The sequence below is a fragment of the Mauremys mutica genome, chromosome 20 (genome assembly GCF_020497125.1).
Source record: "Mauremys mutica isolate MM-2020 ecotype Southern chromosome 20, ASM2049712v1, whole genome shotgun sequence".
Lineage (NCBI taxonomy): Eukaryota > Metazoa > Chordata > Testudines > Geoemydidae > Mauremys > Mauremys mutica.
This window is the reverse complement of record NC_059091.1, coordinates 14,021,110-14,049,047: the sequence shown is the minus strand read 5'-3', so window position 1 is coordinate 14,049,047 and position 27,938 is coordinate 14,021,110. Positions and strand designations below refer to the sequence as shown.

The following is a 27,938-nucleotide window of genomic DNA, read 5'->3' as shown; positions in this document are numbered from 1 at the left end:
GTCTGCTGATGGGGCATGATAGGGGGCAGGAGATTGGGATGGGGTTGGGGGCTGCCGATAGGGCTTATGGGCAGAGGGGGCTGCTAATGGGGCATGGCGGGGAGCAGGAGGCTCATGGGGGACGGGGAGGGGGAAGGTGACAGGCTGCTGACCTTGAAGCGGCTGTTGAGGTTGTGTCTGGTGAGCAGCTCAAAGACAATGGTGCGCAGGGCGTGCTCCTCCGTCACTCTGCTCAGCGCAAACACGTCGAAGCACCACAGGTCCAGGGTCTGCGGGGGGAAGGCAGAGTGGAAGTCACACCTCCGCCCCGTGCAGCAAGGCCGGGGAGGGACAGGCAGCTTGGCTCAGAGCAGGGCCGTGGCAGGCAGGGGGCGCATGGCCTGAACTAGGCTTGGAGGAGCTGGCACAGGGCTAGGCTGGGTCCCATTCCAGGCGGCAGAGTTACATCCAGGTGGCATTTGAAACACCCTGTATCCAGCACGGGCAGCATGAGCTGTGAATGGGTGCAGGGGCAATGGGTATGAGCTAAAGAAGCAGGAAGGGGAGGGGCACCGACACCCCAGCTAAGGGTAGGAGGGGGTTGTGCCTGTGGTTGTGGGGGCCCTGTCCATCAGCCGGGCCCAGCCCTGCCCAGCCAATAGAAGCAGGCCCCTGGTGGGCACGTGGCAGGAAGAGGTGATGGGGATTTTCAGGTGCTGGGAGGGGACAGCGCTAGTGTGACATGGCAGGGCAGGGCTGGGGGACCCCTCCCAAAGGATGGGCATAGCGATGCAGCCTGCCAGCACGGGGCAGAGTCATGCTTGGCTCTGATGGCCGCAGGGAAACGGGCAAGCAGCACAGAGGATGCCAGGTGCCGCTGGCTGCAGCCTCTGCCCCCATGGGATCCATCGCCTCTCGTGGGGTCAGGGGTGTGGGGAGCAGCAGGCACCTCCCCTCCCCACCATTACCTTCAGGCAGTTGATGACAGAGGTGGAGTAGTTAGGCCCCACAGCTGTGTACGTCCGGCGGAACATCCTGCAAGGAAAGGGCGCAGCAGGTGAGACTGTGGCCCTGCTCCCCATTTGCCAGAAGAGGCCGCTAAGGCAGGTAGCCAGCCCAGTGAGGCAGATCCCCTGCCATGTGAGGGGAGGGGGGGTGTGATCCTGCTCCACCCCTCCCCAGAGTCTCAGAGCACTCAGCAGATGTTCAGCCTCATTCTCCACTCCCACACCCAGCGTGGGGAGCATCCCTGGGCACAATATGGGAAACTGAGGCACAGAGAGGGGTGGTGACTGGACTATCTCCCTTCCCAGAGCCAGGAATAGAACCCAAGAGTCCAACTTCCTGCTCCCCTGCTCTAACCACTAGACACCACTCCCATCCCATAGAGTCCTGGCTCCCAGTCCCCATGCTGAAACCACCAGATCCCAGTTGCCTCCCAGATCCAGGAATAGAACCTAGGAGTCCAGGCTCCCAGCCCCCTCTACCAGGCAGGGAGCTTTCTCCCTACATGCCAATACAGCACCCTGCAAACTCCCCATAGACAGCCCCCGCCATGCTCCCCCTGCCCCCAGCTCCGAACCTCTCAACGAAAATGCCGGCCTGCACAGCATGGACGATGCTGCGGAACTTGGGCTTCTCCTCGGAGCGCCGGCCCTTAGCGCGGGTCTGCTGGGTGAAGGTGGAGGCCAGCCAGTCCCGCACCTCTGACGGCACCGCGTCCGACTTGATCTCCTGCAGCTCATCCTCTGTGTCCAGAATTTGCCTGAAACAGAAATTGCCAGTGAACCAGGAATAGACATGCGCACCCGCCCCGCCCCCGCCCCGACATACTCCATCTCTGGACAGTCACCCCTCATATGCCCCTATCAGCACAGCATCCTGTCAGCATGGCATCCCATCCCCTGCGTGTCCTCCTCCTATATACCCCTGTCAGCATGGCATCTCATCCCCTATATGTCCTCCTCCCATATACGCCTGTCAGCATGGCATCCCATCCCCTGTATGTCCTCCTCCCATATACCCGTCAGCATGGCATCTCATTCCCTGTATGTCCTCCTCCCATATACGCCTGTGTCTTCCTCCCATATACCCCTGTCAGCATGGCATCCCATCCCCTGCGTGTCCTCCTCCTATATACCCCTGTCAGCATGGCATCCCATCCCCTGCGTGTCCTCCTCCCATATACCCCTGTCAGCATGGCATCCCATCCCCTGTGTGTCCTCCTCCCATATACCTGTCAGCATGGCATCCCATCCCCTGCGTGTCCTCCTCCCATATACCCCTGTCAGCATGGCATCCCATCCCCTGCGTGTCCTCCTCCCATATACCCCTGTCAGCATGGCATCCCATCCCCTGCGTGTCCTCCTCCCATATACCCCTGTCAGCATGGCATCCCATCCCCTGTGTGTCCTCCTCCCATATACCTGTCAGCATGGCATCCCATCCCCTATATGTCCTCCTCCCATATACCTGTCAGCATGGCATCCCATCCCCTGCGTGTCCTCCTCCCATATACCCCTGTCAGCATGGAATTCCATCCCATGTGTCCTCCTCCCATATACCCCTGTCAGCATGGCATCCCATCCCCTGCGTGTCCTCCTCCCATATACCCCTGTCAGCATGGCATCCCATCCCCTGCGTGTCCTCCTCCCATATACCCCTGTCAGCATGGCATCCCATCCCCTGTGTGTCCTCCTCCCATATACCCGTCAGCATGGCATCCCATCCCCTGTGTGTCCTCCTCCCATATACCCGTCAGCATGGCATCCCATCCCCTGTGTGTCCTCCTCCCATATACCTGTCAGCATGGCATCCCATCCCCTGTGTGTCCTCCTCCCATATACCCGTCAGCATGGCATCTCATCCCCTGTGTGTCCTCATCCCATATACCCGTCAGCATGGCATCCCATCCCCTGTATGTCCTCCTCCCATATACCTGTCAGCATGGCATCTCATCCCCTGTATGTCCTCCTCCCATATACCCGTCAGCATGGCATCCCATCCCCTGTGTGTCTTCCTCCCATATACCCCTGTCAGCATGGCATCCCATCCCCTGTGTGTCTTCCTCCCATATACCCCCATCAGCATGGCATCCCATCCCCTATATGTCCTCCTCCCATATACCCGTCAGCATGGCATCCTATTCCCTGTATGTCCTCCTCCCATATACCCGTCAGCATGGCATCTCATCCCCTATATGTCCTCCTCCCATATACCCGTCAGCATGGCATCCTATTCCCTGTATGTCCTCCTCCCATATACCCGTCAGCATGGCATCCCATCCCCTGTGTGTCCTCCTCCCATATACCCGTCAGCATGGCATCTCATCCCCTGTGTGTCCTCATCCCATATACCCGTCAGCATGGCATCCCATCCCCTGTATGTCCTCCTCCCATATACCTGTCAGCATGGCATCTCATCCCCTATATGTCCTCCTCCCATATACCCATCAGCATGGCATCCCATCCCCTATATGTCCTCCCCCCGTATACCCCTGTCAGCATGGCATCCCATCCCCTGTGTGTCCTCCTCCCATATACCCGTCAGCATGGCATCCCATCCCCTGTATGTCCTCCTCCCATATACCCGTCAGCATGGCATCCCATCCCCTATATGTCCTCCCCCCGTATACCCCTGTCAGCATGGCATCCCATCCCCTGTGTGTCCTCCTCCCATATACCCGTCAGCATGGCATCCCATCCCCTATGTGATGCTGGCATATCTCGTGCCAGCACATGTCAAGGCCCCCATGACTCAACTGAACACTGACAACTATGTAGCTGGAACCAGTCTGGCTCACTTGTGTGTTGGATTATTACAATAGGTATTCGACTTGTAAGAATGTTTAGACTTTATGAAATGCTTGTGAGTTGCTGCAGCATTAATCTCACTTACAGCCTCTGTATCCCATTTGGTCTGTAACTGTAAATCACCAGACAGGAGAGAAGCATTAAGGAGAGTGTAAATACAAGTCTCTAACAGGAGGTGTTAGCTCCTGCCCAACTAAGGAGGCTGTGATAAATGAAGTGGGGGAGGGTTTGCTCCCTTTTATGGACACCCAGCCAGCCAGTTAGCTATAAAGTCCCTCTTGGTGGCTGTTCTCTGCTCGCTTTACCTGTAAAGGGTTAACAGAGTCCCCTAGATAAAGGAAAGGGAGTGGGCACCTGACCAAAAGAGCCAATGGGAAGGCTAGAACTTTTTTAAATGGGGGGGGGAAAACTTCCCATTTGTCTCTGTTATTGTTCTCTGGGAAGGAGGGGAACAGGGAACAGTTATGCTATGAGAAGCTTTAAGCTGGGTATGATCATAGATCAGGGGTTGGCAACCTTTCAGTAGTGGTGTGCTGAGTGTTCATTTATTCACTCTAATTTAAGGTTTTGTGTGCCAGTAATAAATGTCAACGTTTTTAGAAGGTCTCTTTCTATAAGTCTGTAATATATAACTAAACTATTGTATGTAAAGTAAATAAGGTTTTTTAAATGTTTAAGAAGCTTCATTTAAAATTAAATTAAAATGCAGAGCCCCCCAGACCAGTGGCTATGACCCAGGCAGTTGAGTGCCACTGAAAATCAGCTTGTGTGCCGCCTTCGGCATATGTGCCATAGGTTGCCTACCCCTGTCATAGGGTACCCCACAGGGAGGAATTCCCAAGTGTGCCTTTCTGAGTCCCAAGGGGTTTTTTGTACTTGGGTGGTGGCAGCACCTACCCATCCAAGGTCAGAGAGGAGCTATAACCTTGGGAGTTTAATACAAGCCTGGAGTGGCCAGTATTAATTTTTAGAATCCTTGTGGGCCCCCACCTTCTGCACTCGAAGTGCCAGAGTCGTGGATCAGCCTTGACAGAGGCCCATCAACACCGAATATCAGAGGACAAAAGGCTTTGCTGCTTGCTGTCCCCCACCATGAAGAGGAGCCATGCAAGTGAATTCCTCCCAACAGCTGAATGTACAACTCGATGCAGAAGGGGGAAAGAAATAAAAAGTGCTAACAAGGAGGACCTGTAACTTTTATCCTGCTTGGACTCTGAGAGGCAAGGATTGCTAGGAAAAGATCCCCAGCTTCTTAGTGTGGGTTAGCCCAAAAGGACACACGAGCTTGCATATTATAGAAGTGTCTATTACCTTTCGAAATTTAAGATCGGAACTCATTTGTGTATGTTCACCTGCTTTAACCTTGTAAACAACTCTTATTTCCTTTCCCGAGTTTATAAATCTGTATATAGTTTATTATCGGACTGGCTATAAGTCTTGTCTTTCGTGTGAGATCTAAGGTGCTACTGACCTGGGGTAAGTGGCTGGTTCTTTGGGACTGGGAGTAACTTGACTATTGCTGTGATCCTTGGTGTAAGGGACCATCTGTCACAAAGACAGGCTCACCTGCGTGGCAAGACAGATCAGAGTACGCAGGGGGACTGTCTGTGACTCCGTGGTTAGGCTGTTACATTGCCTGAGGCGTTTATACTTGATAACTGACTGGAGAAATCTAAGCACAGAACTCACAAATAATTTGGGGGTCGCATCCTGGTTCTTAACAATCTGCCCACGGGCTGGTACTCATGCTCTTGAGCCGCTGCAGGACAGCTTGACACCCTATACACTTCCCCTGCATCTCCCAGGCAGCACAGCACCCTGTTCCCTATACACACCCCTATCAGAACAGCACCCTGTCCCCTATACACCCCCCAAACCCCTGTCAGCACAGCACCCCGTCCCCTATATACTCTCCCTCCATATGCCCCACCAGCACAGCATCTCATCCCCTATGCACTCCCACCCACCCCTGTCAGCATGGCACCCAATCCCCTATACATCCTCCCCAGGAGGGAGTGTCCCCCATGCACCCTCTAGCATACCCAGGGGGCACTATGGGGCAGGCACACCCCAGCCTACCTGGTCTCATCAATGTAGACGGCCTCTAGCAGTGAAGCTGTGTACTCCAAGTTCTTCTTCAGCTCCACGATGTTCACCTCGCCATTCTCCAGCTGCTTCACCATGTACCTCAGCCTGCAAAACAGGACAGACCTGGGTCACCCCTTACCTGTGCCAGCACCCCCTGCCTGCCACGGGGGGAACTGCTGCATGGATCCATCAGGGCTTGGGCACTGCCCTTCCCCCAGCACTCACACACACCCTGTCACGGCCCTGGCACTCACTGACTCCTGCCAGCCCACACAGGGACAGCAAGAGCCCTGCTCACCTGCCGAAGGGGAGGCCCTTGGAGCTAGTATCTGAGCCACACTGGCTACAACAGGAGCAACAGACTCCCAACTGCTGCACACACACCAGAATCAGCAGTGGGGCTAGACCCTGGTGCTTCAACTCCAGGGCCCAGCAAGCTGGGGAGTCACTCTGCCAGGGTGGGCAGTTAGCAGCCAGCTCCCACCCCGGAGGCCTGTTGTCCTGCTACTGCTGCTAGCATAGATGCGTGTCTAGATGCTGCACAGAGATTCATTCCAGGACACAGATGCCTGGGCTTTGCCCTAGGGCTAAGCGTCGGTGCTGGGCTGAGAACCCACCAGCTTGTCTCACCCAGCTCTCCAACGCAGCTGCACTATCAGCTACTAGCACACAGCTTTCCCTATGTACGGCCATATAAACCTCAGGGGAGCTTGCTTATCGAGTGCAGTGACCCCTCACCCACATGTGCTGCAGAGGAAGGTGCAAGAATCCCGAAGCAGGCAGATGTGGGGTAATCTGCCCCAACGGAGGGCTCATCCCGATTCTGACCAGTTACAGGTCAGCTAATGCCCTGAAACAGGAGGTTTATCTCCCTTCAAACACTGTTTGCATCAGCACAAAGCCTGGCAGTTTGGGAACCACACGCTCAATGGGATTCTGTCTTTCTGTGTGCCGCCCCTTTAAAATTTTCTGGCACTTGTTGCCATCTGCTAGAGAGCCAGCTGCCATTCTGTGCTCTGATCAGTGCAGACTGTTACAGAAATTGCAAGCACACATGCACAAGTGTTCTGAGAGAGAGAGCAGGCGTCAGAGGACTTTACTTTTGTGTTTTGTTCTCTGATTTTGTTACTTTTCTTTGATCTAAAATGATGGTGATTCCAATTGGAAATACAAATAGCTTCTGCCCAAACTTTAGAGGTGGTTTGAAGGGGAAACAAAGTTAACAGATTGGAAAATTCCTATGCAATGGATTTTGTTTGCAGTGGGAGCAGTCGGGATCTTTGCTTTGGCAAAGTGACAGCTTTGCCCCGGCAGAGTCAAGAACCTAGAAATCCCTTGTCATTTGGGCTAGTGTAGCAGTTCTCAGACTGTGGATCAAGACCCCAAAGTGGGTTGTGAGTTCATTTTAATGGGGTCACCAGGGCTGGCATTAGACTTGCTGGGGCCCAGGGCAGAAAACCAAAGCCTGAACCCCGCAGCCCAAGCCTGAGCAATTTAGCTTGGTGGAACCCCTTGTGGTGTGGGGTCATATAGTCATTTTTGTAGTCAGAAGGGGATCGCAGTGCAGTGAAGTCTCAGAACCGCTGGGCTAGTGCACAGGAATAATGGAAGTGAAACTTAGAACAGGAGTTGGCTGTCTAAACACCTTTAAAAATCTGGGCCAAAGTGAATCAGAGCAATGTTGCAGAATGGCCAAGCCTCCAGCATTCATAAGTCAGTTCTCAAAAATCACAAGATTGGCTTTACAAGTCTGAGATTTAAAAAAAATGAAAATTTCAGGACTTTTTTTGTCTGCTGGTTGAGGACATTTAGATCACTCTCAGGTCACAGTTTCAAGATTTTCTCAATCATGAGGGAGAGAAATATTTAAAAAAAAAAAAGCTGATATTCTCACATGATCACTTGACTCCAGCAGCTGGAGCTTTAGGAAGAACAATGAATACCATGAGACTCAAGATAAAATCACTTGCATTGGCAGTACCAATTTTGTTTCACTTTCCCAGCTGAGAGAAATGCAAAACGAAGCAAAGTTAATCAGCAGCAAAGTAAATTAGACTCGTCAGATTCATCCTGTTTAATTATCTCAGGTTGAAATTGTTTTAAATAGGATTCCCATCCAGCTAATTACACTCACAAACATCAGATTCAGACTTCGAGGTCACCTGGGTTATAACATCAGGCTTAAATTGCCATGGATTTGGGGTGATTCCCTTTTTCAGAGCCTGACTTGAAACACCTGGGGCCTGATTTACACATGAAACTAGGAACCCCCAGTTCCCCTTGGCTTCAGCTGGAGATTTGGGGGTTGAGCAGAGCATCCCTACAAATCAGACCCTGAGGTGGGGCCTTCCAAACCAGCAGCCCCTTTTTAAATGTTTGGCATTCACTGTGAAATGCCTCACAGGGTGGGGTGGCCCCAGTTGATTACTGCCTACACCCCGTGCAGTTATTGACACCAGAGCGAAAGACGTTCTGAGATGGTGCATTTCACACCCAGGATGTGCCAGTTCAAATGACATGCAGAGGTTATACTCTGGGCCCCATATGGTCTTGGGTTTTGTGCAGTTCTTTTATTTCCTACAAGTCTCTCTGGTGATAGTGTTACTCTGCAGCTTGATCCAATAGTCCCGATCGAGGTATTTCCTTGATGGGCAACCTGAGAGCTAGGAAAAATAGGAACAGATCTTTATCTTTGCAGTGGCTCTTTAAACAACTGTGATCCTTTGATGGATGGCAGTGAAGCTCTCTGTCTCTCTCACACAGGCACACACTCCCCTACCTCCCTAAATTACTCCCTCAGATTAGGAGTTGTCACTCACTTGGAGTTTCTTTAAATCAAAGCCTCTTTCTTGTGCTAATTGAGTTTCCCAAAGAACGGGGCTGCCTCTCTGGTTTGTATTTCACAGGCAGGAAGGGACTGGTTTGAGTGCTTATCTAAGGAAGCCATCCATGCCCTGACTAGCAAGGGAACTGGAATTACACACTGAAAGAATTCCCAGCTCTGTGCTCAAAGGCCAGTGGGTCTGCGCTCCCAGCTAGGCATCTACCCTGCTGGGACTGGAGGTGGGAGGGGTGCAGGCTCCTTGCCAGCTGCTCTCTGAACTGTTGACTGTTCAGTTCACTGTTCTAGCTGAAGCCGCAGGGCTAAGGCTCCTGCTGCAGCAGGCCCGCGGGCAGATCTGTCCCAGCGGGGCTGGGGTTTTCTCCTTTGCTGTTACATTTACGAGAGTGGTGCAGTGAGGCGGCAAGGCAGGCCCAGCCAGCATGTTGCTGAGAACTTGCATCTTGGATTGGGCTAGAGCAGGGGTCTGCAACCTTTCAGAAGTGCTGTGCTGAGTCTTCATTTATTCACTCTAATTTAAGGTTTTGTGTGCCAGTGATATATTTTAACATTTGTAGGAGGTCTCTTTCTATAAGTCTATAATATATAACTAAACTATTGTTGTATGTAAAGTAAATAAGGTTTTAAAAATGTTTAAGAAGCTTCATTTAAAATTAAATTAAAATGCAAAGGCCCCCGGACTGGTGGCCAGGACCCAAGCAGTGTGAGTGCCACTGAAAATCAGCTTGCGTGCCGCCTTGGCACTCGTGCCATAGGTTGACTACCCCTGGGCTAGAGGGAACCATAAGTTCTGTCTGCAGCCAACAGTCTCAGTACAGTGCAAGCCTGGACGACTCTGCTCCTGCCATCAGAGCATCAGGCTCCACTGCAGGCGGGATTTGTGCTTATCTAACCCACCACTCAGGATGGCGCTTCCCCCCAGTATGGCTGGGCCACATAGAGGCTGGGCAGCCAGCTGCAGCCTTGGTTAACGGAGCAGGGCCCAGGCCATTAGTGGCCTGTGCTTTTAGAGGTGCCATGTTCCATGTCTGCTGCTCACAACCCTCTTCCTCACACTCAGGCAGCGACGGCACCTGGAGCCGTGGGGACAAGTGCCCTCTTGGAGGGACTGGCGCACGCAGCCAGGGCCCCGTGAGAACAGGCTGCAGCTGGCAGGTCAGCGCAGCTCAGCGGGCAGCAGCACAGTCTATCTCAGAGCTCAGTGAGGCCCCAGAGCAAACCCGCTTCCCAAAGACCCTCAGCATCCCAGGCAAGGCTGCTACCTGCCTGGTTTTCACACTGCCATGCTGGCTACCAGTGACAAGATTTAATGTGCTGTGCAGCTACTGCTGGGAGCAGGGTTAGCACCTGCTGGGTCCTGCCCCGAGGGCCAGACCCTCAACCTGCCAAAACCTCTGCAGCTCCTCTTGGAGTTGGGGTCCAGGACACAGGATGGACCGAGGCTCACCAGCAGGGAGGAGTGAGGAGTGGGAACCGGGATTGTGGAGGCAGGAGCTCCTGAGAGAGGATGGTAGGGGGCTCCTAGGAGCCGGTGGGCACAGGGGCTCTTGGGGGGGGGGATTAGCTATAGTCGGCACTAGGATCCTTTTTGGTGGTGTGGGGGTGGCCTGTGGCCATTTTTTCTGCCTCTTGGAAGTGGCAGTCCTAGTCCCAGGGTCTCTTCTGGGGTTTTCCCCATGGCCTGATTTCCAGCCCTAGGGACTGAACCCACAGAACATGGGCAGCGTGGCTGATCCAACCTGACCCCCATAGACCCAGGGTTGGGGGCAGCTCTGCCTCTGGGGCCCTATTTGAATCTTAGCTTCTCTGTTGAGACAGCCAGCAGTAGGCGTGGCTTCGTGATGGGGGCAAAACTCACCAGCTCATTTCACCGCTCACTCCCAAACTGGGCTGGATTTGTGTGAATGGTGCCTGGCCCATGAGCTGCCCCTGAGAATACTGGCCCCCTTTGTGACCAGGCACCTGGTGAATCGCACACAGACACCGTGCCGCAGCAAGCTGTGAACCGACACATACGCTGGCCGCTAACGGGATCCCAGAGCTGAGTCCACCTGGAGTCATTCAGAGGCAACATAATAATCCTGATAGAGGGAAATGAGACCTGGCTCCCATTCGAATACAAGGCTGGAATCTGATTGAGGAGCCCTCTTAATGCCATTTATATGATGAACAGCCTCTGATGGCTTTTCAGTTGCTGGCAATTGGATTAACGCCTCCGTATTCAATCAGAAATCCACTGTGCCCTGACAAGGCACACACACGTGCATGCACACTGTACACAAGAGGTGCACATGCATGCACACACACACACACACACAAATATTTTGCTCTCCAGTCACGTGGGGTCAGTTTGAAAGCGGTCATGCAGAAGAACGTGAGGCGCGGGGAGGACAGCAGCACCGCTTGCACTGTCCTCTGGGGCAGGGAGTGCCCGGGCTCTGCTGGCGAAAGAGGAACCTTGAAAGCAGCAGGGTCACCATGCGAGTCCCACACCCTGCAGCACCCATCACTGCTTCTTGGGAAATGACACACCGGTGCTAGAATCCCGCTCGCCCCCAGGAAGCCCCAACGTAGGGGGAGGCACTTTCAGACTGACAATAAGGCATCTATTCCACTCTCCTCTGCTGCTTCCCAGTTCTCTCCCTGCCCTGCTATCTACAGAGCCCCAGGTAGCACCTGCCCCCTCTCCTCTGGAACTGCATGGGGGCTGGGAGCTTCGGGCTGGGAATGGACAGCATGGATTCTCCAGAACAGACCGGGAGCCTTCGCTGCATCTGGGCATTCACGCGTCCGGCAAATGATACAGGGGATTGTCTGTACCCAGCCACAGCACCGTGGCCCTGCACGCTTCCCATGACAGCCAACAGAAATGCCTGACTTCATAGCATAGGCAGAGCAGAGCTTGGAGAGTGCTGTCTAGTGGTCAGAGCACAGGGCTGTATAGGTGTCCGAACAGCCAGGTACCACAGTGATGGGTGAGACAGACGTTTCTTAGGGAGCAGGATATCTGCCACCCTAACAGCCTCTTGCAAGTTGAGGGCAGCTAGAAGTCAGTCTGCTTCTCCAGCCTGGCTGTTTTGTACCTCACTGTGGCCATGTCGCCTATTACAATAGCAATCACAATAATTACTGGAATACTTATTTACATTCCATTACATGTCACAGTCATGGCATTCTCATTAGGCTCTAAATGAGCCAGAAGCTCTGGCTGAAAGCAATGGAGAATTCCCCTGCCCCGCCCAACTGGGAACCATGGGAGCTGCTGGGTGCTGAGCACTTTTGAAAATCTGGCCCATAGTGTCTTTCACCCAGAGTCCCACAGGCACTTTGCACATTCACTGCAAATTCTAGACACAGAAAATACTTCACCCAGCACTAAACTACAGCTACTTCTGGGGTGGATCAGCTGTTTAACAGCACACTGCAATGCTGCATGATAGCCGAGAGGAAGAAATGACAACGGCTCTTCATGACTTTGGCAGGGCTGGCCTCGTGATTTGCACGGCTCCAGGCTGCTGGCAGGTATGTGTGAGCACATGTTGATGGCTGTGTGCACACACAGGGAGGGGTGTCTGATCTCAGACAGCAAAGACGGATTTTTTAAAGGTATTTAGTTGCAGTGAGGAGAATGGGGGGTGTGGGGCATGAGATGGGAGGGATGCAGTGAAGGGGATGGGGTGTGGGGGGTTGGGATGGGGAGGGATGCAATGATGGGGATGCGGGGGGGTTGGGATGGGGAGGGATGCAGTGAAGGGGATGGGGTGTGGGGGGGTTAGGACGGGGAGGGATGCTGTGAGGGGGATAGGGGTGCGAGGGGATTGGGACGGGAAGGGACGCTGTGAGGGGGATGGGGTGCAGCCCCATTCCCAGCACTTAGAGACGGGGTTACACATACCTCCAACTCCTGGGTGCCGGTGATGGGACAACAGACGGTGGTTCGCCGCAGAGCACACACTGCAGCTCGACCACGCGAGGAGAAGAGGCCGGGCAACAGCGGGGGAGGCACGCGCCATGCGACCCCTCAACAGCCACCTGCTGAGCACTCGAGTGGCGCTAGCTCCTCCCCTGCCCTGACCCAGCCAATAGGAGCTGTGCCTGAGGGCGGGGGGCTGGGGCAGCATGTGGTCGCGGATACACACACACACACACACACACACCCCTGGCAGCCTCTAAGGCAGGGGTCAGCAACCTTTCAGAAGTGCTGTGCCGAGTCTTCATTTATTCACTCTAATTTAAGGTTTTGCGTGCCAGTAATACATTTTAGCGTTTTTAGAAGGTCTCTTTCTATAAGTCTATAATATATAACTAAACTATTGTTGTATGTAAAGTAAATAAGGTTTTTAAAATGTTTAAGAAGCTTCATTTAAAATTAAATTAAAATGCAGAGCCCCCCGGACTGGTGGCCAGGACCCAAGCAGCGTGATTCTATGATCTGGCCATCTGCAGCCCCACCAGGCATCATGGTCACATTCACTGGTGCAATGCTGAATGTGGTTTGTCCTGGTCTGAGCTGGCAGCTTGAGCGTGAGTCACGCAGCGACATTGCTGAGAAGTGGCCCGACATTGCTGTGCACACCCGGCTAAGGCGCAGCTGAGCAGAGACTGGAGCAGGAATGCCATTCTCAGAACTCCATAGTTCACTCTGCCTAGGCCTGCAAGGAGATACCCCTCAGCCCCCAGCTCAGATATATTCACAGGCCAGAAGGAACCATTATGATCCCTAGTCTGACCTTCTGTATAGCACAGGCCAGAGAATAACCCCAAAATAATCCCCGGGGCCCAGCTGGATTGAAAAATTGCCAGTGAATGGAGACTTCTCCACAGCCTTAGGTAAGCGTCAACTTCTATCCATAGGAATTGTGTTAAACCTTTCTCTGCTAGATTGAAGAGCCCATTATTACATATTGTTCCCCATGTAGGTACTTACAGACTGTAATCACGTCACCCCTTAACCTTCTCTTCCTTAAACTAAATAGACTGAGCTCCTTGAGAGACAAGATGGGGGAGGTAATATCTTATTGCACCAACTTCTGTTGGTGAGAGAGAAGCTTTCGAGCTGCAGAGCTCTTCTTCAGGGCTGGGAAAGGTGCCCAGAGTGTCACAGCTAAATACAAGATGGAACAGATTGTTTAGCACAAGGAGTTAACACATATTTCAAGAGATCATTCAAGGTGAAGTGGCCTGTTAACACCTCTCCAGTCATGTGGGGTGGGGGTATTAGTGGGTTATAGATTGTTGTAATATGCCATAAATCCAGGGCTTGGCTACACTTGAGAGTTGCAGTGCTGGTGGAGGCTTTCCAGTGCTGCAACTTAGTAACAGTCCACACCTGCAAGGCACATCCAGCGCTGCAACTCCCTGGCTGCAGCGCTGGCTGAACACCTGGTCTGCTTGGGGTGTAGCGAGTGCAGCGCTGGTGATCCAGCGCTGCTTGTCAGGTGTGGACACACACCAGTGCTGTTATTGGCCTCCAGGGTATTAGGAGATATCCCAGAATTCCTGTTCAGCCACTCTGCTCATCAGTTTGCACTCTACTGCTCTGGCCTCAGGTGACCCGCCCTTTAAATGCCCCGGGAATTTTAAAAATCCCCTTCCTGTTTGCTCAGCCAGGTGTGGAGTGCAATCAGTTAATCTTTCCAGGTGACCATGCCTCCACGCGGCAAACGAGTCCCAGCATGGAGCAATGGCGAGTTGCTGGACCTCATTAGTGTTTGGGGGGAGGAAGCTGTGCAGTCCCAGCTGCGCTCCAGCCGTAGGAATTATGATACCTTTGGGCAGGTATCAAAGTCCATGCTGGATAGGGGCCATGACCGGGACGCGCTGCAGTGCAGGGTTAAAGTAAAGGAGCTGCGGAGTGCCTATTACAAAGCCCGCGAGGGAAACCGCCGCTCCGGCGCTGCCCCCACGACCTGCCGTTTTTACAGGGAGATGGACGCGATACTTGGGGGTGACCCCACTGCCAATCCGACGACCACGATGGACACTTCTGAGCCGGGTGGGGGACAGGAGCAGGAGGAGGAGGAGGAGGAGGAGGAAGAGCGGGGGTGGAGGAAACCGAGAGTGAAGCTACTGGGATGGGGGAAGACACCCCAGAGTCCCAGGAGGCATGCAGCCAGGAGCTCTTCTCAAGCCAGGAGGAAGGAAGCCAATCGCAGAACCCAGCAGTTGCTGAAGGACAAGCAGAGGAGTGGGTTACCGGTAAGCGGCTTTTATTTTCAGGGTGGAAATATTTCGGGAGAGGAGGGGGGGTTAGGGCTGCATGCATGCATGCATGCCTAGATGTGAAATAGCCCATTGATGTGGTCTATCACGTCGCGGTAATCGGCTGCAGTAATCTCCTCAAAAGTTTCAGCCAGAGCGTGGGCAATGTGCCTGTGCAGGTTTATAGGGAGAGCCACTGTGGTCCTTGTTCCAGTCAGGCTAACGCGTCCGTGCCACTGTGCCGCGAGGGGTGGGGGGACCATTGCTGCACACAGGCAAGCTGCATAGGGGCCAGGGCGGAATCCGCATTGCTGTAGAAGACCTTCCCGCTCTTCCCTGGTGACCCGCAGCAGCGAGATATCTTCCAGGAGTAACTCCTGTGGAAAATGTTGGGAGACTGTTCAGTGCAGATCCCCCCTGTAGCTGTTTGCTGTCCCCAACGCACAGAAACCCCTGCACAGCCCTGAAGCAATCAGTCCCCCTTACTCACCATTTCGTGGCTCCTGTTGGGTTGTGTGTGCTGTTTGGTATGGGAAAAGTATGTTAAAGTGAAGACTGTAAACTCCTTCCGTGTGTGGGAATTACTGTCTGGATGAGATAATGAACAATGCTACCCCTGTTAACTGTTGCCATTTTTGCCTTTCCAAAAGCGACCTTGACTGCTGGACTGCCCATCTCCACCACTGCACAGAGGCTACAAAATCTCAGGAAGAAGCCGCGAAAAACCAAGGAAGACATGCTGAAAGCAGTTATTGATCACTCTGCTAGAGAGAGTAAAAACCTGCAGGACTGGAGAGAAAGGGAAAGCAGGATCCGCCAGAGAAACGCAGTGGCCAGGAGGAAAAGCACAAAGCAGCTGCTAAGCATCCTGGCGCGCCAAGCGGACTCTATCCAGTCACTCGTAGCCATGCAGGCAGAGCACTACCGTGCTGCCCCCCCCCCCGTCCCCCCCCCCCGTCCCAAAGCTTTTTCCCTTGTGCCCCAATGTCAGCTCCAAACCCCCTTCCCCAGCATCCAGGTTCTTACCACCACCAGCTGCCTCCAACACCTGTACGTTCACCAACCAGCCCTGAGAACTACGACCCTTACCCTGTGCACTCAACCCCCATCACCATGCAGTATATGCACCCTGAAGTGCAGCAGTCATTGCACAGCACTCCAGACAGGACATATGCAAACTTGTGACTGTACAGTTCACCAACCCACCCCCCTGCCCTTTTAGGTTCCTGAAATGTTGTGTGTCTGTCATGGAAGTTTTTTTATTTTCAATACAAGAATTCTTGGCTTTGAAAACAGTCTTTATTATTGCAGAAACTGAAAGATACCTTAGCCCAGTAAAGAAACAGGCACTGCAAATCATTTTAGGGATAATAGAATCCTAACAGTGTAACCACTGCACTTCACTCCCATGCAAGGCAGCAAACATTACTGTTGGCTTTCAGCCTCAAATTCCTCCCTCAAGGCATCCCTAATCCTTGTTGCCCTGTGCTGGGCCTCTCTAGTAGCCCTGCTCTCTGGCTGTGCAAATTCAGCCTCCAGGACTTGAACCTCGGTGGTCCATGCCTGACTGAATGTTTCACCCTTCCCTTCACAAATATTATGGAGGGTACAGCATGCGGATATAACCGCGGGGATGCTGCTTTCCCCCAAGTCTAGCTTCCCATACAGAGATCTCCAGTGAGCTTTTAAACGGCCAAAAGCACACTCCACAGTCATTCGGCAGCCTGTAGTTGAACCGGTCCTTGCTCCTGTCAAGCTTCCCTGTATAGGGTTTCATGAGCCAAGGCAGTAACGGGTAAGCGGGGTCTCCAAGGATCACAATGGGCATTTCGACGTCCCCTACTGTGATCTTCCTGTCTGGGAAAAAAGTCCCTGTCTGCATCTTCCTGAACAGGCCACTGTTCCGAAAGATGCGTGCATCATGCACCTTTCCAGGCCAGCCTGTGTTAATGTCAATGAAACGCCCACGGTGATCCACAAGCGCCTGGAGAACCACAGAGAAATACCCCTTCCGATTAACATACTCGGATGCTAGGTGGGGGGGGTGCCAGAATAGGAATATGCGTCCCATCTATCGGCCTCCACAGTTAGGGAAACCCATTTCTGCAAAGCCATCCACAATGTCCTGCACGTTCCCCAGAGTTACGGTTCTTCTTAGCAGGATGCGATTAATGGCCCTGCAAACTTGCATCAACACGATTCCAACGGTTGACTTTCCCACTCCAAACTGGTTCCCGACCGACCGGTAGCTGTCTGGAGTTGCCAGCTTCCAGATTGCAATAGCCACCTGCTTTTCCACCGTCAGGTCAGCTCTCAATCTTGTGTCCTTGCGCCGCAGGGTGGGGGCGAGCTCAGCACACAGTCCCATGAAAGTGGCTTTTCTCATGCGAAAGTTCTGCAGCCACTGCTCGTCATCCCAGACTTCCATGACGATGTGATCCCACCACTCAGTGCTTGTTTCCTGAGCCCAAAAGCGGCGTTCCACGGTGCTGAGCATTTCCGTGAATGCCACAAGCAATGTAGTGTCACACGCGGCAGGCGACTCGATATCATCGTCGGACTCCTCACTGTCACTTTGGAGCTGAAGGAAGAGCTCAACTGCCAAACGTGTTGTGCTGGCGACACTCATCAGCACAGTCCTCAGCAGCTCGGGCTCCATTTCCCACAGAAATCGCGATTCACAGAGAGAGTAAAACACAGCAAGAGACTCACAATGGCACCAAACGTGGCCGGAAAAACTGTGACTGCTGGGATATGAAGCGATGCACCACGGGGCGTTGGGACAGGAAGCGGAATGACCCGCACCCTTCCGTCCCCTTCCCACAACCCACGGCGCCAAAATGGGACGAGGTGCTCTGTGGGATAGCTGCCCACAATGCACCTCTCAATACAGCGCTGCAAATGCTGCAAGTGTGGCCACACTGCAGCGCTGTTAGCTGTCAGTGTGGCCACACACCAGCGCTGTCCCTACACAGCTGCACGACCAGCGCTGTAACTCCCAGCGCTGCAACTTTCAAGTGTAGCCAAGCCCCCAGTGTCGCCCATCAGTCCAGGATTTGTGGTGTCTAGCAAAGTTCTGAATTTGCTCCCTGGCTCTTTTAGGGGACTGAGTGAGGAAGTAGCTTTGCTCCTCCAGGGCCAATGACAACCCCCTGGATCCAAACACCTCTGGGTGTGTGGACAGCCCACATCTGGAGTGAACCTTAATGGCTCTCTGTGTCTACAAGGCAGTGTCTAATTCCGCCTGGATTAACCCTCTGCACACACAGAGGGGAGCAAATATTAGTGGAGCTGGGGGTGCATTAGCACCCCTGCCAGCCAGGCACCCATGCATGTGAATAAACACTCTGGGCCAGTGGTGTCCCACTGCTCACGGAGGCGGGGATGCGGGTGATGCTGCTTGAATGACCACATTTCAATTTGACAGCCCTGTGATCTAGACTCGCTGGCTTGAAAATATCCCTCGCTGGCTGTCGATTCAGCCTCCCCTCCTGGGCAATTTAAACAGCAACACTATAATCTTGCCCAACTATCTTTTCAATTAGCCAGGAAGGTGGCTGCTGAGAGGCAAAGCGGAGGAAGAAGAAAAACATCATCAGCGTTCAAAGCCAGGAGCAAGGGCAAACTCAAGGAGACACTTTGCAAGAGAACACTCTTGTCTCCGAGATGCTCCTGCTGGGGGACCGGCCCCATGCCCATGTAGGGGCCATGTAATCAGACCCCCAACTCTGCTCATGCTGCATCTGCAGTTCTGAGACATTTTTGGGCTCACAGGAAGCACTCAGCAATTCTAACCCCAGGGGGTTTCTCACGAGTGGAAGCTTGCTTGGCATCACTCTCCGAGCTGCCCGAACCTTGCACAGTCCATTTCACGGGAAATTTCAACACGTCAAAGATTGTCTTCACTCCATTTCTGACCCAACCCAAATATTTGCAGCATTTCCCATGAAACAGAAGTTCGCAGGTTTTGTTGCAGAAATTTTTTTGTTTTGACACTTGTTTTTCATGGAAAATTTCATCAGACTCAATACGATTTTGTAAGAACTGGGGGGTTCATCACGGCAGTGTTTCCTTATGGAAAACTGTCACAACAACATGTTTCCAGGGCAGTAAGTCAGCTGAGCTGCCCACATGGGGCCCAATGTACCAATATTTAATTAATTAATAAGGAGATATACCTATCTCGTATAACTGGAAGGGACCTTGAAAGGTCATCGAGTCCAGTCCAGTCCCCTGCCTTCACTAGCAGGACCAAGTACTGATTTTGCCCCAGATCCCTAAGTGGCCCCCTCAAGGATTGAACTCACAACCCTGGGTTTAGCAGGCCAATGCTCAAGATGCAGAGAGGTGCACTATCAAAATGCCTAGGCGAGTTGGGTGCTTGATGCCTAATGACTTTCCAGGGGACTTAGGTACCTAACTAGCTCAGAAGCGTTTGTAAGAAACATGAAGTGCCTAAGCTGTATCTTTAGGCACCTACATTCCTGCTGTTCCCATTCCCTGACTGGACACACTAATCTTTCTTATTCAGATCACCTTCCATCCTAAAGGCCCTGCCCCAGATCAGGGCCCTGTCACACCAGGAACTGCACAGACCCAGTGAGAGACAGTCCCTGCCTCAGAGTGACAAAGCAAAGCAGAGGACAGATTATTATCCCCATTTTACAGCTGAGGCACTGAGGCACTAGAAGATTACGTGGCTCACTCGAGCCACTCCTACAGAGCTGGGATTTGAACCCAACCCAGCCCAGTGCTTTAACACGCCCTCTCTGAGCTGCTCTTACCCAGGATTACATTTTTGTTGTTGGTAAATGGATCTCATGGTGACATTAATCTGCTCTTGGCTCTGGGCCCCCAACTGGCTTTCACTGACATTCGTAAAATCAGGGGTGTTCCCAAGCAGGGAACAAAGCTCTATTGTGAAACACTTTTCCTGCCATTCATCTTGGCTACCCAGTAGCCCTAGTGCTGGGTGCTTGACCACAGCTGCATATTCCATCACACCACAGGACTGAACCTGTGACTGCCTGTAGAGGTAGCACAGGCCCCTGACATGGAGCTAAAGCAGAGCTCCTTTAGCTAGCCCATGTGAGGCCGCCATAGTCATACCATGGAGCCCTTGGGATTCTCAGGATCTGATGCTTGTCAAGTATCTTGTGTTACAAACTTTTCTACTCTTGAGATTAATGGAATTTACCAGGCTAGAGGCTTGTGGGGTTTTGTGGTTCAAGAGCTGGCTTGAGTGTCTGGACTCCTGGGTTCTCTTTGCAGCTCCATCATGGTGTCGGTGTGGCTCCACAGACAAGTCTCTGTGCCTCAGTTTCCCCAGGTGTAAAATAAGGGTGAAGATCCTCACCCACTGCACAAGAGTGTTGTGAGATTGAGTTCGCTAACGTTTATCGGCCTGGGAGTGTGCTACACCTGATACAGACTCTCTGGAGTTTAGAACTGCCCGAGGCCTCTGGACCTTGCCCCACTCCATGCTCTTCTCTCTCCATCTCGGACTGGCCCCCTCGTGCTGTGTCCATAAAAACCAGCAGAGGATGACACAAGCCGTCCCTCTGCAGTCTGTGGAACAGTGCCTCCCCCCACCACACACAGACTCACTGTTGCTTCCCAAATCTCAGGTGTAAATAATCACCCCTTTCCTCCCACTGCCTGCACTCACTGTGCATCTCTGATTCTGCTCTAGCCCAGCAAAGCATGGGGAGAGTCAGTCTGCGGGGGACAGACCCCCCACATTGTGCGGTACGAGCAAAATGCCTCCTCCTGGGAGCCCACTGGGCTGGCATTCTGGAGGAAACGGGCCTCCTACGGTTAAATCTGAATTCTCTCTCTCCCCCCCCCCACAATTCCCTATCCCCAACAGTTGCTGCAGCAACTCACTCTGTGGATGGTGGATTTGACTTCCCAGGGTTACGATCTTCCCTCCCACACGCAGAATCTCCTGTTTAACCATTGCAATTTGTGCTGGTGTCTTTCCAGTGTTGGGTGGGGGCCACCTCTTTCACTGCACCCTGCCTCCCCCCCCACACATACACTCTCCACCCTTGCTGCACCCCCCGCCTCCACACCTCCTCTTTGCTGATGGATCCAGATCCATTAGCTCTTGCTTTGCAGGAGCAGCTGAACACACATTCACTTGGAGCGAGTTTTGCTCCTGAACATGCAGGAGCATTTTCTCCTCCACTGCTCCCTGCCAGGTCCCAGGACCCTCCAATTCCAGCCATGGCTTTCAGTCTCCACGCAGCATTGATGGGAGCTATTGGGTGATATCAACCCTGGATTTGGAAAATGGCTGCAGCCTACCTGGAGCTAAGGATCCAGACAGACAGCCCCTCCAGTCCCCAGGGAGCCTTGGACAAAGTCTTGCCAAAGGCTTGTCTGTGGGGTGGGGCCCCGGGGGGGGGGGGACTAAATTGAGAACCAGATGGAGATGGTGGGAGCAGGTTGGAGTGAGATTTCACCCCCAGCCGCGTGGAGCGACAGCCCTGATCAGGGGCGGCTCTAGGATTTCCGCCGCCCCAAGCAGGGCGGCATGCCGCGGGGGGCGCTCTAGCGGTCGCCGGTCCCGCGGCTCTGGTGGACCTCCTGCAGACATGCCTGTGGAGGGTCCGCTGGCCCTGCGGCTCCGGTGGCCCTCCCGCAGGCACGCCTGCGGATGCTCCACCGGAGCCGCGGGACCAGCGGCCCCTCCGCAGGCACATCTGCGGGAGGTCTACCGGAGCCGCGGTCCCAGTGGACCTCCCATAGGCATGCCTGCGGGAGGTCCGCCGGAGCCGCCTGCCGCCCTCCCGCTGGGACGCTGCCCCAAGTGTGCGCTTGGCGCGCTGGGGTCTGGAGCCGGCCCTGGTCCTGATTCAGCTCAGTGCATCTCCGTGAACATTTGCACCACTCTCTGGGCTAGCCAGCCGGGCTCTTGGTATTTGACCCCACGGGGTGCTGGAACAATCTGTATAGTGGGGGTTCTGAGAGCCATTGAATCAAACTATAAACCCACTTCAAGCCAGGGGGTGTGGCAGCACCCCTACTCCCAGCACCTATGCGTGCAGAGGGGCTGTGCTGGACCTACCCTGGTACTGTACCTCTACAGTCCCCAGCCCTCTGGATATTACTATTTTGTTGTTGTATTGCAGCGGGGTGACAAAGAGGGAATTTTCTGTAATATCAGTAGGATTCCTATGCATGCCTCCATTTCCCTCTAAGAAACCTCAGTGGAGATTTGGGCCCCATTGTGCACACAGCCCACAGGGTGGTAGAAAGCCAGGACCATAATCCCTAGCGTGATCATCCATCCCGTTTTGGCCAGGACAGTCCCTTTTTTAAGCCCTGTCCCGGTTGTGCTGACTTTTTTGGCAAAACTGGGCATTTGTGTGGTCATCAGTTGGGAAGAGCAAATGGGACAAATGCCCAGTTTTGCCAAAAAAGGGGGATCCGACCCATAGGGGGCACAGAGGAACTTGGAGGGGGCAGCAGCAATACCAGCCCCTCATGGGAAGGAGGGCTCAGGAGAGTGGCTCTGGCTGAGCTGGCCCCACTGATGTAAGGTGACCAGATGTCCCGATTTTATAGGGACAGTCCCGATTTTGGGAGCTTTTTCTTATATAGGCTCCTATTACCCTCCCACCCTTTTTTACACTTGCTGTCTGGTCACCCTACAATGGTGGCATGGGGCTTGGGCCTCCCTGCAGGCAGGAAGGTGAGAGGGGGCCTCGGGCTGGCCTTGCACAGGCAGGCAGCTTGGGGCCTGGGCCGCCTCACGCATGGAGGAGAGGGGGTGCCTCAGGCTGGCCCAGACAGGCAGGGGGGATGGGGGAGAGGACCTCGGACCAGCACCCTGAGGACAGGAGGCAGGGATGGCTCAGGCCAGACCTGCACAGGGGGGCAGGGATGGGGGCCTTGGGCCAGCCCACTGTGCAGGGTCCTGTTTTCCCTTTGGGAAAATATGGTCACCCTAATAATCCCCCGTTACCAGTGGGGAACTGACCCCCAGAGAGATTAACAACCACAGCGTCCCAGGTGCTCAGTCCCAATCAGTGCTCTCTGTGCAGGGGACTCCTCCGTGAGCTCAGACTTTGGAAAGTCCGGCCCCTCGTAACACCCCCAGCTGACACAGGTCAGAATCCCCCATCCCCTCAGCACTTTGAAAGCCTTGGCCAAGTGCCTTGAGAATGCTTGGTGGCCATTTTCCAAGATGGCAGATGCTAGGGTCATTGGAGCCCGAGTGTGGGCAGAGAAGCTCCTGGGCTCATTGGAGTCACTGAGGGAGAGGGACAATAACGTGGCTGCCAATGGTCTTAATGTAGGGCAAGGGGGCATTCATGAAATGTGACCTGGCTCTGATTGCCCCCATCCTGACCCTCCCCTATTACCCTCTGGGCTGCACCACCCATCCTCGCTGAGCCCCTCACCCCTCCTGCTAGGAACCTCCCTCCACACACTTGTCTCCTGTGTCCCCTCACCACAGCCAGCCCCTACAGTGGTATCACTAATGCCCCCCCTGCCAGGCCCCTCTGCCCTGCCAAGTCCCTGGGGGCTGGTTCCCTGGGCCTCAGGCTGGGAGGGTTCTGTCCTGTTAGTGACCTTGCCCCCCCCTCCCCCGCCTGGTTCTGGCGGCCTGCCCGGGCCCAGCTGGAAGGATGCCTGCGTGTTTCCAAGTGTTGTTCCCATGCCCTGCAATTGAGGTGCTGGCTCAGTATGCATCCCCTTCCTGCAGCAACCAGGGTCCAGCCGAGGCCCAGGGACCATTCATTTCCTGAGATATTGATGTTCTCATTGATTGTGACACATGGCACTGGCACCGATGGCTAGTTGTGGCTCAGAGAGCGAAATGAAGCAGGCAAAGATCAGGTTTAAATACAGGCTCAGCACTCCTGCAATTGGGCTAATGGTCCATGGAGCAAGCCGAGCCCGAGCTCCAACCTGGCAGCCGCTACATGGGAGGAAGAGGCCATGAGGCTCGGAGACATGGCAGGGTGGGGGGATAGGGGCGAGAGGTTGCCATGAGATGGAGACCCAATGGGGATGTGAGGGCCAGGGTACAGCCAGGAGATGCCATAGGGCCTGGGGCTGTGAGACACTGGGGCCTGGGGAGAGTGCAGCATGAAGACACTGGGGGGCTGGGGCATGTGTGCTGAGACGCTGGGGGGTCAGAGGGGGCTTTGAGACACACAGATGCCTGGGCTGAGGAGGGAAGCGTGAGAAGTCAGGTCGGGGCAGCCAAGTCCGAGCCCCGTCACACAGAGTCATGCTAAGGCGGAGCAGGCGCATGCTGGTGCACCCAGAGGCACGTATCGGAGCCTGCCCAGGGCAGGAGCACACATATCTCCTCAGGGATACGTGGAGATTTTACAGATCCAGACTAACACGGCTACCCCTCTGATAGTGGAGACTTAGGGAATTAATTATGATAAATACCGCTCCAGTATTCCTGTATGTGGCTACCTTTAGTGTTTGAGCCACTCCCCCCCTTGGTTGATGCTGCAGGACACTAAGGAGACACTACCGGGCACTTGTTCCCCTTCCAAGAGCCAGCAAGGGACTGACGGCAGCGCCCACTCCCCCAACCCATCCTGCGCCCCCAAATCGTGTGATCATCCCCCTTCATGCCACTCCAAAAATCATTAACCACATGCTTACTGAGATAACAGAGCATGAGAAGGGTGCTCTTATCCATTAGCATAGAACAGGCAAGGTGGGCTAGTGGATACAGCAGCAGGGCTGGGAGTTGGCACTCCTGGGCTCTATTCCCCAGCTCTGGGAGAGGAGTGGGATCTAGTGGTTGGATCAGGGGCTGGGAGTCAGGACTCCTGGGTTCTTTCCTTGGTTCTGGGAGGGAAGTGGGGTCTAATGGTTAGAACAGGGGGGTTTGGAGTCAGGATTGCAGGGGTCAGTCTCTTGCAGACTCACTCTGAAGTCCAAGGATTAGAAAAACAAACCCCCTGGGAACTGTATGAATCTTCTTGTCTAACCAAGAGCACACAATGAGTCAGTGGCAGGGCCAAGAACAGAACCCAGGAGTCCTGGCACCATGGACCCTAGTTATCATTGTCCTGCAGTCCCTTAACATCAGCAAGGCTGCCACCTAAGAGCCACAAGGCAGGTATACAGCTCCCCTGGGCAACACCCCTGGTGGAGAGAGCACCTATGCCCAGCAAAGAGCTGGCTCCACCCTTCCCATGCAACCAGCATCGGGGTGCTTCAGGACGGAGGGCAGATGGCTTATGGATCAACAGCCAAACCGATAAAACACAAGATGGGGTACTAGCTGCTGACTGCCACAGACCATCAGATCACACTAAGGAATGAGATGACTGGCTCCTTAAGCACCTATCTGATTTGTTATCTTGGGCCCCTTCGATCTGAGTGGCACATGCTGCAGATCTCATGCTGCCCAGTATTAAAACATCCTCAGAACTGCTAAACATTATAGATGACAATTTCCTAACTCACAAAGTGTTGCAGTCAACAATGGGGGAATTCTATGTTAGACCACATCTTAACAGCTAAAGAGGAACTGACCACAGAACTAAAAATAAGTGGTAGCTTAAGTACAAGTGATTGTGACTTGATCACATCGGTTATGTGCGAACAGCATAAAGTCCAGATCAGTGATACACATACTTGGTGCTTGAAAAGAGCCAGTTTCACAAAGCTGAAACACAATTATGAGCCAAATCAGCTGGGAGGAAGAATTGAATCAGAAAAATGAGATGGATAATTGGGAATTGCTTAAACACATTTTACTAGATGCTCCAAAAGCCACAGTCCTACAGTCGAGGAAGAAGGCCACACTGGTAATTAATCTTGGAACAGCTTCCGGTGGATTCTCCATCATCGGCAATTTTCAAATCAATGGGCTGTGGACCTGCTCTGGTTCATGCCAGGACAGCTCTCTGTGGCCCGTGTCACACAGGAGGGCAGAGTAGAGATGATCCCAATGGTCCCTGCGGGCCTTGGAGTCACTGAGTGGCAGGCAGCCCCTTTCAGCCTGAGGCTCGCATTTGACCCTGCTTTAACAGAGGGGGCTACTGAGGCACAGACTGTTGAGGGGACTCACCCATGAGAGCGGGTGGCAGAGACTGGCATAGGGCCCCTCTCTCCCTTTCCCTCTGCCTGGCTTTGGTCCCTCAGCCACACTCCATTCTCTGGCAGCTGTCAAGAATATCAGCTGCTAAGTCAGGCCACGAGACAGATTTGCCACAACCACCTGTGAATCCTGGCAGCTAATAAGAACATAAAAACATAAGAAAGGCCGTACCGGGTCAGATCAAAGGTCCATCTAGCCCAGTATCTCTCTACCGACAGTGGCCAATGCCAGGTGCCCCAGAGGGAGTGAACCCAACAGGCAATGATCAAGTGATCTCTCTCCTGCCATCCATCTCCATCCTCTGATGAACAGAGGCTAGGGACCCCATTCCTTACCCAGCCTGGCTAATAGCCATTTATGGACTTAGCCACCATGAATTTATCCAGTTCCCTTTTAAACATTGTTATAGTCCTAGGAGTTCCACAAGTTGACTGTGCGCTGTGTGAAGAAGAACTTCCTTTTATTTGTTTTAAACCTGCTGCCTATTAATTTCATTTGGTGACCCCTAGTTCTGGTATTATGGGAATAAGTAAATAACTTTTCCTTATCCACTTTCTCAACATCACTCATGATTTTATATACCTCTATCATATCCCCTCTTAGTCTCCTCTTTTCCAAACTGAAGAGTCCTAGCCTCTTTAATCTTTCCTCGTATGGGACCCTCTCCAAACCCCTAATCATTTTAGTTGCCCTTTTCTGAACCTTTTCTAGTGCTAGAATATCTTTTTTGAGGTGAGGAGACCACATCTGTACACAGTATTCGAGATGTGGGCGTACCATGGATTTATATAAGGGCAATAATATATTCTCAGTCTTATTCTCTATCCCCTTTTTAATGATTCCTAACATCCTGTTTGCTTTTTTGACCGCCTCTGCACACTGCGTAGACATCTTCAGAGAACTATCCACGATGACTCCAAGATCTTTTTCCTGACTCGTTGTAGCTAAATTAGCCCCCATGATATTGTATGTATAGTTGGGGTTATTTTTTCCAATGTGCATTACTTTACATTTATCCACATTAAATTTCATTTGCCATTTTGTTGCCCAATCACTTAGTTTTGTGAGATCTTTTTTAAGTTCTTCACAATCTGCTTTGGTCTTAACTATCTTGAGCAGTTTAGTATCATCTGGAAACTTTGCCACCTCACTGTTTACCCCTTTCTCCAGATCATTTATGAATAAATTGAATAGGATTGGTCCTAGGACTGACCCTTGGGGAACACCACTAGTTACCCCTCTCCATTCTGAGAATTTACCATTAATTCCTACCCTTTGTTCCCTGTCTTTTAACCAGTTCTCAATTCATGAAAGGACCTTCCCATTTATCCCATGACAACTTAATTTACGTAAGAGCCTTTGGTGAGGGACCTTGTCAAAGGCTTTCTGGAAATCTAAGTACACTATGTCCACTGGATCCCCCTTGTCCACGTTTGTTAACCCCTTCAAAGCACTCTAATAGATTAGTAAGACACGATTTCTCTTTACAGAAACCATGTTGACTATTGCTCAACAGTTTATGTTTTTCTATGTGTCTGACAATTTTTAACTATTGTTTCGACTAATTTGCCCGGTACCGACATTAGACTTACCGGTCTGTAATTGCTGGGATCACATCTAGAGCCCTTTTAAAATATTGGCGTTACATTAGCTAACTTCCAGTCATTGGATACCAAAGCCAATTTAAAGGACAGGTTACAAACCTTAGTTACTAGTTCTGCAACTTCACATCTGAGTTCTTTCAGAACTCTTGGGTGAATGCCATCTGGTCCCGGTGACTTGTTAATGTTGAGTTTATCAATTAATTCCAAAACCTCCTCTAGTGACACTTCAATCTGTGACAGTTCCTCAGATTTGTCACCTACAAAACCAGCTCAGGTTTGGGAATCTCCCTAACATCCTCAGCCGTGAAGACTGAAGCAAAGAA

At 52.8% G+C, this 27,938-nt stretch overlaps 1 protein-coding gene across 8 annotated transcripts in view; it reads right to left on the bottom strand.

Moving 5' to 3' along the window:
* The window catches only part of PDE1B (phosphodiesterase 1B), a 142,152-nt gene that overhangs the window by 22,425 nt on the left and 91,789 nt on the right, over positions 1–27,938 (bottom strand). For 4 of the 8 annotated variants that reach the window (XM_044995356.1, XM_044995355.1, XM_044995362.1 and 1 more), the window contains 4 exons: positions 5,871–5,984; positions 1,562–1,744; positions 948–1,014; positions 153–269 (listed from right to left, as the gene is read on the bottom strand). In XM_044995356.1, coding sequence (XP_044851291.1) covers positions 153–269; positions 948–1,014; positions 1,562–1,744; positions 5,871–5,984 — 481 coding nt within the window. Of the gene's footprint in view, positions 1–152; positions 270–947; positions 1,015–1,561; positions 1,745–5,870; positions 5,985–6,177; positions 6,197–6,496; positions 6,521–6,621; positions 6,764–12,616; positions 12,636–27,938 lie in introns of those variants that run through there. The other 4 variants (XM_044995359.1, XM_044995357.1, XM_044995360.1 and 1 more) reach the window with 4 other exon arrangements.